Source organism: Anguilla anguilla, chromosome 6, assembly GCF_013347855.1.
Source record: "Anguilla anguilla isolate fAngAng1 chromosome 6, fAngAng1.pri, whole genome shotgun sequence".
NCBI classification, from domain to species: Eukaryota; Metazoa; Chordata; class Actinopteri; order Anguilliformes; family Anguillidae; genus Anguilla; species Anguilla anguilla.
This window is the reverse complement of record NC_049206.1, coordinates 11456830-11470761: the sequence shown is the minus strand read 5'-3', so window position 1 is coordinate 11470761 and position 13932 is coordinate 11456830. Positions and strand designations below refer to the sequence as shown.

General features: G+C 46.1%; 1 protein-coding gene across 4 annotated transcripts; it reads left to right on the top strand.

The window, feature by feature from the left end:
* Positions 1 to 57: 57 nt before the first annotated feature.
* cdc7 (cell division cycle 7 homolog (S. cerevisiae)) lies at positions 58 to 10502 on the top strand. 4 transcript variants are annotated; one of them, XM_035423522.1, is made up of 14 exons: positions 58 to 152; positions 805 to 914; positions 1073 to 1159; positions 1290 to 1425; positions 1893 to 1986; positions 2072 to 2214; positions 2735 to 2798; positions 4010 to 4105; positions 4656 to 4837; positions 6241 to 6323; positions 8281 to 8430; positions 8997 to 10109; positions 10304 to 10363; positions 10452 to 10502. In XM_035423522.1, exons 2-12 carry the CDS (start codon positions 818 to 820, stop codon positions 9389 to 9391), a joined length of 1527 nt encoding a protein of 508 aa, XP_035279413.1. In that variant the 5' UTR covers positions 58 to 152; positions 805 to 817; the 3' UTR covers positions 9392 to 10109; positions 10304 to 10363; positions 10452 to 10502. The 4 variants fall into 4 exon arrangements, with proteins under 4 accessions (XP_035279413.1, XP_035279412.1, XP_035279410.1 ...); XM_035423521.1 differs by having other exon boundaries at positions 2735 to 2975; positions 4010 to 4099; XM_035423519.1 differs by having other exon boundaries at positions 2735 to 2975.
* The last annotated feature ends 3430 nt before the right edge of the window (positions 10503 to 13932 follow it).

The window sequence follows — 13932 nt, the reverse complement described above, 5'->3', positions numbered from 1 at the left end:
TATTTCGTCATAATTTGAGAATTTAATTAACAAACCTCTATTTTGCATTTACGTAAGTTACGTTAATATTCATGTGACGACAGAGGACAGCCCCTTACGTCAGTTTTAGCGCGGAGTTTGTTGGCGGAAAGAAAGAACGGAAGAAAGGAAAAGTAAGTAACTTGGCTTGTATATTACGTTTCATTGTGGCGCGTGTGTGAATTATACATATTCATGTTGGTTAGCTTGCTAAAATAAAGAAACATTTATTCTGAGGTAAAGGGTTATGAACAACCTTGAAAGAACGTGTTGTATTCTAATAAATTGCTGGTATTCTGTGGATAGCAATCCTGATAGTAGCTATATTAGCTAAGTTTGTTGACTAGTCTAGTTTGTTTAGTTGCCCGGTCAGGTTACCTAACTTATTTTAAATGCCGCAATTTTGTGTGAAACAAGTAGCTGGTTGATAGATGCGTCGTTTGGTAAAGAAATTATTGCTAATCGCAGGATATGTTGCTAGCTGTCTCAGATCGGAAGCATGGTGTGCCAATGATTGCGAGATGGTTAACGTGTAAGGTCGCTGGGTTGCAAGCGTATACTTTATTTCTGACTAGATAGCCTATCTAACGTGCATTCGTGCTTTCTTAGTTTACTCTAAGCTAACTAGATACTGCTGTAGACATGTAGCTGGCTAGCTAACGACTAGACTACAGCCGTGTTCTTGTCTGTCAGTGTCAATAGAACCCTAGCTACCTGTTTTAGCTGTTGTGTTTTGGGTTACTGGATGGCAAGGCCAATGTCACAATGTTATGTCTTCTCTTGCAGATTCACATCTTAAATGGAAGTCCCACCTGTTGATAAAACTTCGAAAGATATCCGTGGATTGGATGTTCAGTCCAAAGTTGACAGAAGCAATGGGAGATGTGAAATTCGAAGTACGTAGGACATGCTGCGTCGTAGTTTTGCGTTCTTATTTTAAAGTTGAATGGCTCTACACTATTCAGTCTATTCTTGTTTTCTGGGTCATCTGTTTGGGGTTTGAGTTTAAATCATTTTTGTGGTAAGGGAAAATAACAAGATATGTTTAATTTAGGTGACGTGAAGACGGATATAGAGTACCTGTGTGAAGCAGTACCCGAGCTTTCAAAATTTTTTCACATTGTTGACAAAATTGGTGAAGGTGAGTGTATCCTCTAATCACACCAAAATCTACATTCCAATGATGCATATTTTCAATAGCTTTTTTTGTAAAGTGGCATTTAAAATGTGGAGAGAATCAAAGCATGAATAATGTAAAACAATATTAACAGGAACGTTTAGCACTGTGTACCTGGCGGAAGCACAGATGACGAGTGGGGCCAAAGAGAAGTTTGCTCTGAAACACCTCATCCCTACCAGCCACCCAGTGCGTATAGCAGCTGAACTCCAATGTTTAACAATGGCAGGGTGAGTCTATCACTATAGTTGTTTCCATTGTAGGTTTCCTGAATTATATGAAGTCTTCCTATCAGCACTTGGGACTTTTTTTACAAATCACTGTTGATTTACGCCGGTTGATTTATGCAGCAAGGGATGTTTGCTCGTTTGTACTAGTTAACAGAAATTGGTAATGCTTCCTTTCACAGTACCTTAAGTACTAGGTATTTACCAGGAAAATATGTGGTAAGAATAGCACAAAATTGGGTAATTACTATTGGTAAAATAAGTAAATACTTAGAAACTAAAACTGAGAAAAAAACGGAAGCTTTATTGCTTCAGAAATATATTTTTGTACAAACCTATGCAGTCAGTGTTGTATTTACCACTAGTGAGCATCAGGCAGTGACTCGCTCTTCTTATGACTGAGGACGACGATGTGAAGAACGGAGTATTTACTGGAAATAGTACTCACGGCATATTTAATGTCTTTGCAGGGGGAAAGAAAATGTCATGGGTGTAACTTACTGCTTCCGAAAAGATGACCATGTGGTTTTTGTTATGCCTTACTTGGAGCACCAAGCCTTTGTGGTAAGCCACTCCTACTGCAGGATACGTTCTCCTCTGAATTGAAAAAGTTCTCAGAAAGCCTGATGTGATGTAAATCCTCTTGCAGGACGTTTTAGGCTCCATGAGTTTTGAAGAAGTGCGACGGTATATGTTTCACTTGCTCAAGGCCCTCGCTCACGTCCACCGGTTTGGCATCATCCACCGTGACATCAAGCCAAGTAACTTCCTGTACAACCGACGGCTGAAGAAGTATGTAATCTTGCGTAACTGTACAGTGATGCTCTGGAATGCAGACATTGGCGCGGGCCAATTAAAATCTTTCTTTTTCCCCCTGCTCCCTCCTTGCGAGTGTTGGAAGTCTGTACAGCAGAAGTTTAGCTGAGTTCATGTGGCCTCATGTCATTTTCACTGTAATTTCTAATTCATTGTTTTAATTATTAGGCTTCGGAGAGCCTGACTTGAAACGTAACCATGTAAATTCTACAGAATCTTCCTGTTTATAATCGTGCTAAATTCAGTTTTCCAGCGGAACATACTGCATACTATTGTGATTTTTGAAAGTGTGCAGAAAGTAGAAGCAAAGTCAATTTTAATTTCCTTTGTGGAGTACTGTTACTTCATGCTAAAGGAAATATTCCAGGTTCTGAGCACTCAATGAAAGTACAAAAAACGTATTAAAGAAATTTAACCGTGGACCTCTAATATATGCTAGACAGCGCTCCTCTTGTTTATTCTGAGACGTGACGGTGCCCCTCGCTGCCGATTGCAGGTACGCCCTGGTGGACTTCGGCCTGGCGCAGGGCGCCCCCGACACGCAGATCGAGCTGCTCAAGGTGCTGAAGAAGAAGCCCCCCCAGCAGGAGGGCTGCAGCGCTGGCAAGCCTGCCGCGCCCGGGGGGAATAAGGCACCGCACCGCACGGCCCCTCCCACAGACCCCACGGGGCCACACTCCTCCACAAAGCCACCCGCTAAGAGAGCCCTGTCACTCGCACGGACCAAACCCCACAAGGTCCTGCGCAAAAAACACACCCCCGCTTCTGGAACACGCTTAGGAAAACGCTCTGGCCCGTTTATAGTTTCCATATGTGAATGTGGGCAGCGCTGTTGTTTTTCTTTAAGGTGATCTGCTTATATACTGCGGTAGAGGATAAAATGGATGTGTATTCTCTACGTGGAAGAGGCCCACAGTGTAAATCTGCAGTCCACCTTAATGCTTTGAAAAATATCGTCTTTGTTTTATAAGTTTGGAGAGCCCTGCCGTTTTTGGAATTTTGTACTTGGCATTCTTAGCCGTTTATCATCTCAACTGTGCACCTGAAGTTAGCCTACACATTCTAAATCTTTTTGATGACGCGTTGTTTCTGTGTGTTGCCAGAAGGGGGAGCCACCGATAAAGAATTCTCAGCAGGCGATGCTCTCGGTTGCTCTCCTAGGCTAGTGTTGACTGTGAAATAGAGCTTGAGGAAGAAACCCAGTTGTTATTGTCAAATGCCGCATGTGACACTTAGTAAGTGCGGCAGCTTGACAAATTGGCCCCTGCGGTGTCATGTTCAGAGGCTGGCACCAGCAGATCCCCGTACCCCCTCGCCCTCACCCCGCTCTTCTTCCACATGGCATGCGGCACTCCGAGGTGTTTACGACTCTGTCTAGACTTCACTCGGGGCTCGCTCCCTGGGGACTGGGCTCCTGCAAGCACAGCCCCCAGCACTGGGGATCCTTTTACACACAAACACAGCCACTGCATGCGTCACTGTTACGAGATGATGTATGAGGCTGTGGGTTACAGAGTGAATACAGATATTTAAGAAATGCAGTGGTTTTGTGTATCAGTAAATCCTTTAATGTGATGGTAACCTCTGCCCGGTGCAAATGTTAATTTGTGCACTGTGCACTGTTCTTTACAATATGCTTGGTGTATGCCACTTAATAGACTTTCTACGTCAGTGTCTAGATTGTCAGTATGTGCCGTTTTGATTTAAAAGAATAAAAATGCATTCCTTACACTGTTATTTTCTATTTTAACTTGTGTTCTTTGTTCTTCAGGAATCGATGGCAGTCAATCCAGCGCAGAGGTCGGTGTTCGGAGAAAGAAACCTGAACAGCCTCAATCCTAGTGAGGGTGCCGTTGTCAAGGTAACGGTGAGTTCACTGAAGATTAGTTGAGGACTTGCTGTCTCCAGGTTTTGTTGAAAGGGTTTGCCAAATTAGTGCATGTAAACCTATTAGGTTTTCCACAGTAATGACAGCAGCATAATGGCAGAAGCTCAGTGAAGGTGCAGAAGCTGCTTTGGTGGCTTTTAAAAAAGGCCCAAAGAGTGGTAGGATGAGAGTAATACACAGTGCTGTGCGAGTGCGAATTTTCAGCATTAAAGCACTGAAGAGCGATCAGCACAGTCCTTACTAAAGATCAATAAGCAGGAGCCTCTGGCTGGTATCAGGGGAGGCTTGCGCAAGTCCAGCCATCTGGCTGCGGCCAGGCCTCTGGACAGCGATATCTGTTCTACGATGGGGAGTGTGAAATGGCTCTCAGCACCACGGTGCTCTGGGGAGGAGAGGGAGGAGAGGGAGGCGTGGGAGCGAGCGGGAACGCGGCTGGAGAGCACGGACGCGCCGCCCACTAACAGTGCCCCTAGCTGACCCCGCGCCTGAGCCCTGAGCCCCTCCTCTGTGTGTGTGTCCGCCACGCCAGCTGGTGAAACCCACCAGGGTGGAGGACGTGGCGGCGAGGAGGATGGTCCTGCCGAGGCGCCGGCCCATGCCAGCGGGGGCACCAGCGAGCAGCAGCAGCAAGCCCAAAGCCAGCAGCCTGGGCCACGGCCTGACCTGCAGCTGCTACACGACGGACCGCGTCTGCAACGTCTGTCTCTCCAGGTACGCATGTAAACACATACACACGCATGCACACACACACACACACACACACGCATGCACACACATTCGCATGCACACACACACGCATGCACACACGCACACACGCATGCACACACACACGAATGCGAGCTCACATGCCTTCACGCTCATTCTTTTATACCCGTATCTAATTGGAGCTTGAATTTAATTCCCCCTTTTTTTCTGGAAAAAGTAGTGAACTCCTGGGTAAGTTTGTCTGGCTGTTGCAAGCACAAACTATGAGCGGAGAGGTAGTAGGAGGGTCATAGTATTTAAAGAATGGCACTGGTATCAGAAAACCTCCAGAATGTACCATCCTGTTGCCCAGAGTAATCAAGGAGTGTATAACGCTGGCAAAATTCCACATTTATGGGAATAAGGATTTATGATAATAAATAATGTCAATAATAGTAAGCAAGAATGTTAATGTAGGCATGCAGTTACTGCACAGCCTAAGGAAGTGCTCTGGCCTGAGAGAATGGGTGAAGAGTATATTTAAAATCAGCTCTCCTGCTGTCCCTTCCCGTTTTTGTGTCAATTTCCCTAGCTATTCGTACCAGAATATGCTTTAAATGCATGAAATTATTACCCATGTATGGCTGTAATAATTTCTGTGATTTTCTGTGAAGTGTTTATTATAACCTCCTCACACATAATTGGTAAATATGGCTCAGCTTTTTTATGCTTTCTGCATTATTGTCTGCAGTGTGTAATATAATTGCTTTGACTTTTTGAAAGTTGGTAATGCTGATATTTTCCTGACTGGCTGTACAGTCTGTACTTCTCCGACCACTACTGGGCACATCCATCAATTTGATTAAAACCACTCTGCCTTTATTTGTACTCAGTTTACTGTAATTGGGCTGTTTCCTTCCCAACACTAATCACTGTAAGTATGCAAGAGAAACTTTCAAAAGGCCTTCTGCAAATGTATCCCAACTTTTATGGTAAAAGTGGTGGCTCAGGAATAACAGTATTGTGGTGTGCTGTTGAATGCACATCAGAATGACCTCATATGACTTTTTTTGGTTTGCATATCAACGTAATATAAATATGAATTTAAAAAAAAAACCCTTTATTTAATACCATTAATACCTTTTCACAGAACTGACTGAATGTCATGTCATAAAGGTAGTAGGAAGTACTCATTACTCCCCCTCGCTGGCCGTTGTTGCGGGTGCCAGGTTGGGCCTTTCTCTGCATGTATAGGGACTTGCCGTGTGCACCGGTGGGCTGGCTGGGCCTGTGACATCACGGTTTGAAGGGCTATCCTCAGTTTCCTTCAGCCTGCTGTGGCCTGCTCTCACCTTGCACCGACGGCCCACTTCATCACCCACCCCCCCCCCCCACCCCCCTAACTGACATCCGCTCCCGTGCCCCCGCAGGAAGCAGCAGGTCGCCCCCAGGGCCGGGACCCCCGGATTCAGAGCGCCCGAGGTCCTCATGAAATGCCCCAGCCAGGGAACAGGTAATGCCACCACCGGGGGAGCCTCCGTTAAATCTGCGTGCCGCTCCCAAAGAAATGGCCGCCTCTTCCATTTCAGCATCTTCAGGGCCTGCCAAGCGCACGCCAGCTCTCTTTAATTACGTTGTTCGGCTTTTCCTGTCCGGCTCGTTTGAGATGAATGCGAGTGGATGTGACCTGATCGCAAACATCGTTGCTGCTCTGCTGAAGAGGCCCGGCGAGGGAGGCTGTCCGTGAGGGGAAGGGCAGAGCCCTCCTCCTGTCGGGGTTTCTGCGGCTCGCGGTCGCATGTGGAGTTCATTTGGAAGCGCATTCTGACACCATTAGGCCATTTCCTGTTTTTCTGAATGAATGCTGAGGAGCAGCGTGACTACAATGCAGCCCCCCCCCCCCCCCCCCACACACACACACCCTTTCCATTTCTGTAAACAGCTTTCCCCATTTCCTATGGGACGGTTTACGCCAGGATTAGCCGCAGACCGCAGCTTGACCACGGGCCTGCGCCAGTAACATGGTCTCGGTCTCGGGGCTCCGCTCTTAATTCCCGTCAGCTGTAATGCGCATACCTGCCGTCTGTGGAATTCAGTTTTCACTAACAGCCCTCTTGAAGGCTGGTTTACGTACGCAATGCGATAGAGAGAGGGATCTAGCGCTAAGCTCGTTTGTTGTCGGTGCTTTGGCGGCATCTGACGCTGAACACTTCCAGTCTTCTGTACGAATGCCGCCCCGCAGCATGGAACAGAGCATAGCGGTAAAGGCAGTAATGGAGACTGTTCTCTTCAGCACAGTGCCCCAGTGGTGCTAGACTTCCCCAATGGGCAGAGAACGCTAAAAACTGCACTCGGGCGTCTCTTCTGTCTGCAGCCAGCCTATACACGCTCTGTATGAAAGCAGTGCTCATTTCACCTAGAGTTTCTTCAGCGATGTCACAGCACACGTCCGCACTTCGCCCATCTCAAAGCTCTGGGAGCTGCGGTTGAGTGGCCACAGCATGCACAGCCAAAGAAAGTGAACAGATTTTGTGTGCGCCTGTTTGTCCATAAACGTAACACACATTCTATCCGAGAATGAGTTACCATGTTAGCTCCATAACGTCACGAGAAAAGGCATGAAAGGAAGGACGTAATTTTAAGTAAATGGGCGAGTTCATCTTCAAACAGTTTCCATGTGTAGGACAAAGGCCCTTTCTTTTGAGATTTACGGTTGGCTACTGCTGCTGTAATTTGTTGTGTGACCGCTGTGAGTATCAGTTTCCCTGCCCGCGCCAGTGAGCGCGCTGATGGAGAAATAACCTTAGAAGCGCGCCGGGGCCGCTCTGTTATTTACGGAGAAGGCTTTTGCTTGTGCTGTTCACAATGGACTTCCGCGGGTACCCCGTTATTTTGGGCCCGGCATTGTTCTGTGCACGGCGGCGTGTGCGCATAATTTCCACGTCTTCAGGCTCGGTCAGGAAGCCATGCGTGGGGCTTTCCGCAGAGCAAAGCCGTGGGGACACTGCCGGAATTTACACGGGGAAAAAAAAACGTTGCATGTTTTCAAAATGTGTGTCATGGATTGTGTTAAGTTGATGCATTAGAATGTGCAAAACTTTAATACAAAATCTGTCGTTTAAAAATTCAGACAATGGATCGCCTGCATTGTTCTGTCCTATTTAATCTAGGGCTGAGGTCACTATTCTTTGTACAACCAGAATTTCTTCAGCATTACAGTTCCCGTTATGGGTTTCATTGCAGTAAACAAAGAAAAGAAAACAAAAAAACAACTGTACTCTTTAAGATTCTGAAAAGCAAAGCAAAGCGTGTTGCGGTAGTTTTGAACAGAGATCTAATTTGCATACGTGGACAAGGCGATTGGACAGGCCCTGTGAAATGGCCCCCTCAGTGGTATGGTGTGTCATATGGTGTGAATGGGGTGATGAATATAATTACCCCGCCTCCCTTTCCTTTCCTTTCCTTTGCAGAGATTGACATGTGGTCTGCAGGAGTCATTCTGCTGTCCCTTCTGAGCGGCAGATACCCCTTTTTCAAAGCCAGCGACGATTTAGTCGCCCTCGCGCAAATCATGACCATCCGAGGATCCAGAGAAACCATACAGGCTGCTAAGAAGTTTGGTATGTGTGTTTTGTGTTTCCCCCTACCCCCGCCCCCCCACCCCTCATCCTTGTAACCCGTGATTTGTGAGTCATTGCACTGCATTTAATTGACCAAGAAATCATTTTTATGAGAGGAAGTTGCAGGAAAATGCCCGAAACAGTTATCATGAGTCTTTTTTGAGGCTCCAGAGATTGCTGTGGGTGTAGTGGAGGGCAAAAAAACCCTTTATAGGTTTGCAGCCTGACTAATAAGTGCAATTTTCAAGAACAGATTCCGTAGATAAGCTTCAGGAGGTGAAATATGAGAAGGTCATAGGTGTTCAGCGCTGTACACCAGCTTGCCATCCATCACCCAGCAGACCGGCCTAGTTTGGCGTCCCCTGCTGCGCGATCTTAACGCTATCCGCCATACGATCACACTTACCCCAGCGTGATTAACGCAGCCCTGCCCCGGGCAAGGTGGTGCGATTCGCTGCGGTTCATTCGTCTTATATATCTCATCAGTGACTCTGTTGCCCCCTGGAGGTGATTGTCGGGACTGCGCTGAGTCAGGTCGTCTGCCTAACCGCGCGTTTGGGTTGCAGGGAAGGCGGTGCTGTGTAGCCGCGACCTTCCGGCCCAGGACCTGAGGACCCTGTGCGAGACGCTGAGGGGCACGAGGCCCTGCAAGGGAGGGGCGGTCCCAGACAAGCCCCCGGTGCCCCTCAACGTCGCCCCCGACAGTAAGGAGGACCCCGGGCTCTCCGGAAGCCCGCCCAAACAGCACCGCCTGCAGGACGACGCGAGGCGGTCCCGCGCGAGCACAACTGACCCTGCAGCCGCCGCCGAGGAGGACCCGGCGGACCGGAAAGGATGGGACAGGGTGCCGGACGAAGCGTACGACCTACTGGACAAGCTGCTGGACCTGAATCCCGCCACCAGGATAACGGCCGCCAAGGCACTGCAGCACCCGCTCTTCAAAGACCTGCGAGCTCCATAAGGGGGAAGGACAGACCGGCTGTGGTTCGCTTCAGGATGGAGAAAGGCATTTCATGTGATGTTGTGTTATTTTTAATAATTATTAATTTATTTTTTTAACCTTAGCCCTGCTCTTGCTCCTCTCCAGTCCTGTAGCGTATAGTGAGCGGTGCTTCACTAGCTACCTGAAGCAAAGCTAGTGAAGCAAGCTAAAATAATAACCTAGCCGGCTCCCTATCGTTAGCATCCTCCGTGAGGCTTGTGGCTGGACCGGAACCACAGACTTCCACTCTTGGTTCTACTGCCGTTTGGACTGTTTTAAATTTTTTTGATTCTTTTGATTTATGCAACTGAATTTTATCTGTGTATGTCTCTGAATTGTTTTATTGGTCTTATTAAATTTCATTTTTTTAAAGAAGCAAGTAAATTCATTGTGTTTGGTCTGAAAGCGTTGAGGGACATGTGGACACCTGTGATCATTCTTGCCTTGAGGAATTCAAAACGGCGAACGTGAAAGAAGCCCTTGACCAATGATGATCTGTGTGCATCAAATGACATCACACTGTGAACAGCTTCCTGTGTGACCCAAGGGAAAGCACTGTGAATGAAGTTGGGGTTTTCTGTATGTGCTGGATTGAGTCATCAGTCCAGAGAGGGAGGTGTTTATTAATAACCAATCTGCGTGTCAAAATGGAAACATCAGTGAACATGAAGCTGTCAGTGAACATGAGCCAAGTGAGGTAAGCAATCTCAAATCAAGGAATAACATATAAATTCATATATTTCATGAGACTTCTCTGCTTTTGGTTATAGTGGATGGTTGGGCAGTGGAGTAGACAGAGGAATGTACTGATGAAAAGTGATATAAAAGGCTGTCAAATCTGTCAAATAATGAGAAAAGGCTGTTCAGCTAATCATTTTGCCTTTAATTTAGAGTATCAGTGATGAGTTCCAAGCGTGTTTGAAGAGGCCTCATTACCTCCAGAGCAGACGGGTGAGTTGAGAAAAACAACTGGACGTCCCGTCCGTTTATTGACCGTTCCATGGAAACGGCCACATCGTTTGTTTTTGTTTTGTTTTAGGGTACGGCCTGTACACACGTAGCATACCTTGCGCAGATTCCTTCACCAGAGCCCAGACAAAAAAACACAAGGCCAAAAAACTCGCAGCTGTGCAAGAGATTACTGGACGGAACCAGAGGCTGCCTGAAGCCGGCTGCTTGCTGTCTGCTGAATCAAGATGGCCGCATCTGACTTCTGTCTCTGACGAGGTGCAAGTGGACCGAAAAACGGTCCCGACGTTCTCGGTAACGCCCTACCAGCAGCATGCGTCTGTTTGCCGTTTAAACTTTGCAGCATTACAAAAACGCGCTCAAAAAGCATGTGGAAGGTCAGCGGGATTCTGGGAAAAATGAAGAAAATAAACCATGATTATTGGGTTTGTTTATTTCATGGAGCATGCATTTTAATCTCATTGTATAATTTACAGTAATAAAAACAGACATCCACACTTGGCTCTCGGTTCTGCAGTTGTATAGCGCAGCTACACGTGATCTTTCATGATGTTAAGGGGGTTGAGGTGAAAGGGCTGTTGACATCATCAGGAATCACTCCTTACGAAATCCTCAAAGCTCAAAGTAGAAATCTGTTGTATTCTTTTTGTCCTTATAAGGCAACAAATATCCCTGGGTAACAATTGTGCTGGACCTACATGGGTGGAGAAGGCTGCTTGTTTTGAAGGTGGTGAAGACAATGTGGGGGGGAGGGGGGGGTGTCTAGGGTCATTACAGAAGACATGGCTCTCCTTGGCTTTTGGCAGTAGAAGCTACAGAGAAATGCTAGCAGATGTCTGTACATTAATTGTGCAGATGCTAGAAACATAAAAAGCACTATGTCCTAGCTCTGTCGAAGCCATCTCTGCTGTTTTTGTCGTTTAAGCTCAGTATGTCACTGAAATAATTTTTTTCATGGAACCCAGCCCGAAGGGGGTGAGAAGTGTGATCTTTCATAATGCCTAATGTTTTTTCTGAAGTTTAGCAAAGATTACATTAGCAGATAGTTGGACCCCTTTAATAAAGACTGTGTGTTGTGGAGTAGTGGTATAGGGCAGCATGTTAATGTTGATGTGCATGTTGATCTACTGCTTTGATGATTAATTAGTCATGAGAACACCTGCTAATCTAATTTAATTAGAATTGAATTTGTGCACAAAAACAAACTACGGTGATGCTTTGTAGACCATATGTAAAGTTAGCTTTTTTCTCTTTTCTCCCAGTTTGGAATGCCCAGTTGTATTCATCAGCAATGCTTATTGTCACATCCTCTGCTGTTGATTCAGGAGAGCACAGCCAGGCAGGTGCTCTTCTCTGAAGCACGTGATGTCAGCCGCTGCTTCTTAACGCACCGCAGTCTACAAGTCGGTCTTGCGCGGATGTGGGTCACAGGAAGAAGCTTTGTGTCGTTCACAGGCACCTGGTGGACCAGCAGGGGTCGCTAGGGTGCAGTAAGTTGCCAACTTTCCAGCGGACTGAAGCCCTCCCCCTCCTGGGCGACACTAGCGCCAGTTGTGGATCGCCCCGTGGGGTCTGGCACTGTTCGGATTCAAAACCAGATGGTGGGCCTCATCCATGCTCTTGAGTAGTGCCTTGACACTGCCAAATGACTAAATTGTTAACAGGACAGGCTACCCAGCAGCCCATGCGTGACACTTGTCCTTCCTTGACATGGCTGTCACGCAGTTGTACAATTGAATCAACTATTTTCCCGTATTCCCGACAGTATTCTCATCCAAATCCATCCATAAAAGTTTGCACTCAGACATACTGGAGCTATCACGCAACCCCCATCTACTGGTGGCAGAGGTCAGCATTTCTATTTGCGTCATAACCCACCAGCAGAATAATGAGAAGTAACATCTGTCGTTTATTAAAAAAGGCTTGAAAGGGCTGCATTGGCTGCATCTAAAAATAAGGGGAATGAGAAGAAAGGAAAATCTGCAGGGAGCATGGGTCTCATTGAGGAGGTTAGATAGTGAACGCAAAAGTCTCTTGTGCCCTATATAATACAAGGTGTCATTTTTTGCCTGGAAAATACAGAGCAGCCAGTATAGCGTGTTCATAAATAGAGGATCAACACAAATGTTCTACTTATTGTGTCTTATGTTCCGCTGCACTTCAATTTAGGTGATCCTGGTGTTCCTGGATCCTTGACCCTACCACAGGTATATAATGGTGAATCCAGTCCAGCACGGGTGAACCAGTTCTTGTGCTCTGGTTTTCCCTGAGAGAATACCCAACAAGTGCACCTCTCTTTTCCTGTCTTCTCCCCCTTTTTCATTCTCCTCTCTTCCCTTCTGTGCACTCCGGACCCGTCTGGATGGTACATCACATTTTTTTTTACGAGAACGAGCCTCAGACCTGCATGCAAATCAAGACCTGGAATAAAAAGCAGACATATTAACTGTGTCCAGGACAGCCCTGACACAGACACAGACGCATGCAGTGTCTGCTGCAGTGATCGAGTGGACAAAATGAAGACTCCTGGGGGAGGCAAATGGGATTAAGGACCTAGGAATTCAGCAGCCATTGGCTAACGTGCACCACTTCATCACCTGTGCATAGAACGTAAATGTATTTTTTTTTAATTTTTTTTAGTCCGGCCCAGAAGGGTTTGAATTCCTGGAATCGGTAGAATTTTCTTCCTCTGTTTTGTACGCATATAAATAAGGGGAGAATGTTCAAATATTTATTCTCAAGAGCACCAACTGAAATGAAGTATGAGATTCTCTGGATCATTTTCATTGCCACTAAATCTGATGCCTAAGGTACAAGTTAGAGACCGAGGCTAATTAGAACCACCTGGGTCCAAGGTGACTGAAATCTTCTCATTCTTAAAAAGATATTGATAGAGCTCATCCTGGTTTATAAATATTTCCTTTGTGTTGTCTGCTGATGGTCATGACCTTTATTACTACTGTGATTGAGAAAACGTTCAAAATTACCCCACAAATTATCCCTACCAATAGAGAACATTTTAAATTATGCAGCCATTCCATATTTGGAGTTTGTCTTACCCTCTAAACTCTAGGTACTGGAGGCGTACTACTAAAGTTTGGAAACACTCCTCAGAACTGAAAACATGCTCATCTGGCTATATAAATATTTATACTGCAGTATCGTGTGTATGTATTTCAACTATATGGCAGAAATCGTTATAATCATATAGTCAAAATATTATTTGAGAGCCAAGTGATAAATAGTTGGCTGGCCGTATTGCCTGTGTGCCGAGCGTTGGCACGCAGGTGCAACCATATTGAAAGGATAGATATCAAACACAGGCTTTTGTTGGGTGTAGGTCTGCTTCCTTTTTGTTTTGTAGATCACAAGATGAAAGTTCTGCTTTAATACCCTAGGTGGTTCACGTGCTCCAAATTCTCCCAACATACCCTGGACCTGTTTATCCAGTGACTTGAGTGGCTAAATGTTGGATATGACTCCAGTAATCAATCAATCAATCAATTTTTATTTGTATAGCACTTTTAACAAAGGAGCTTTGTCACAAACCA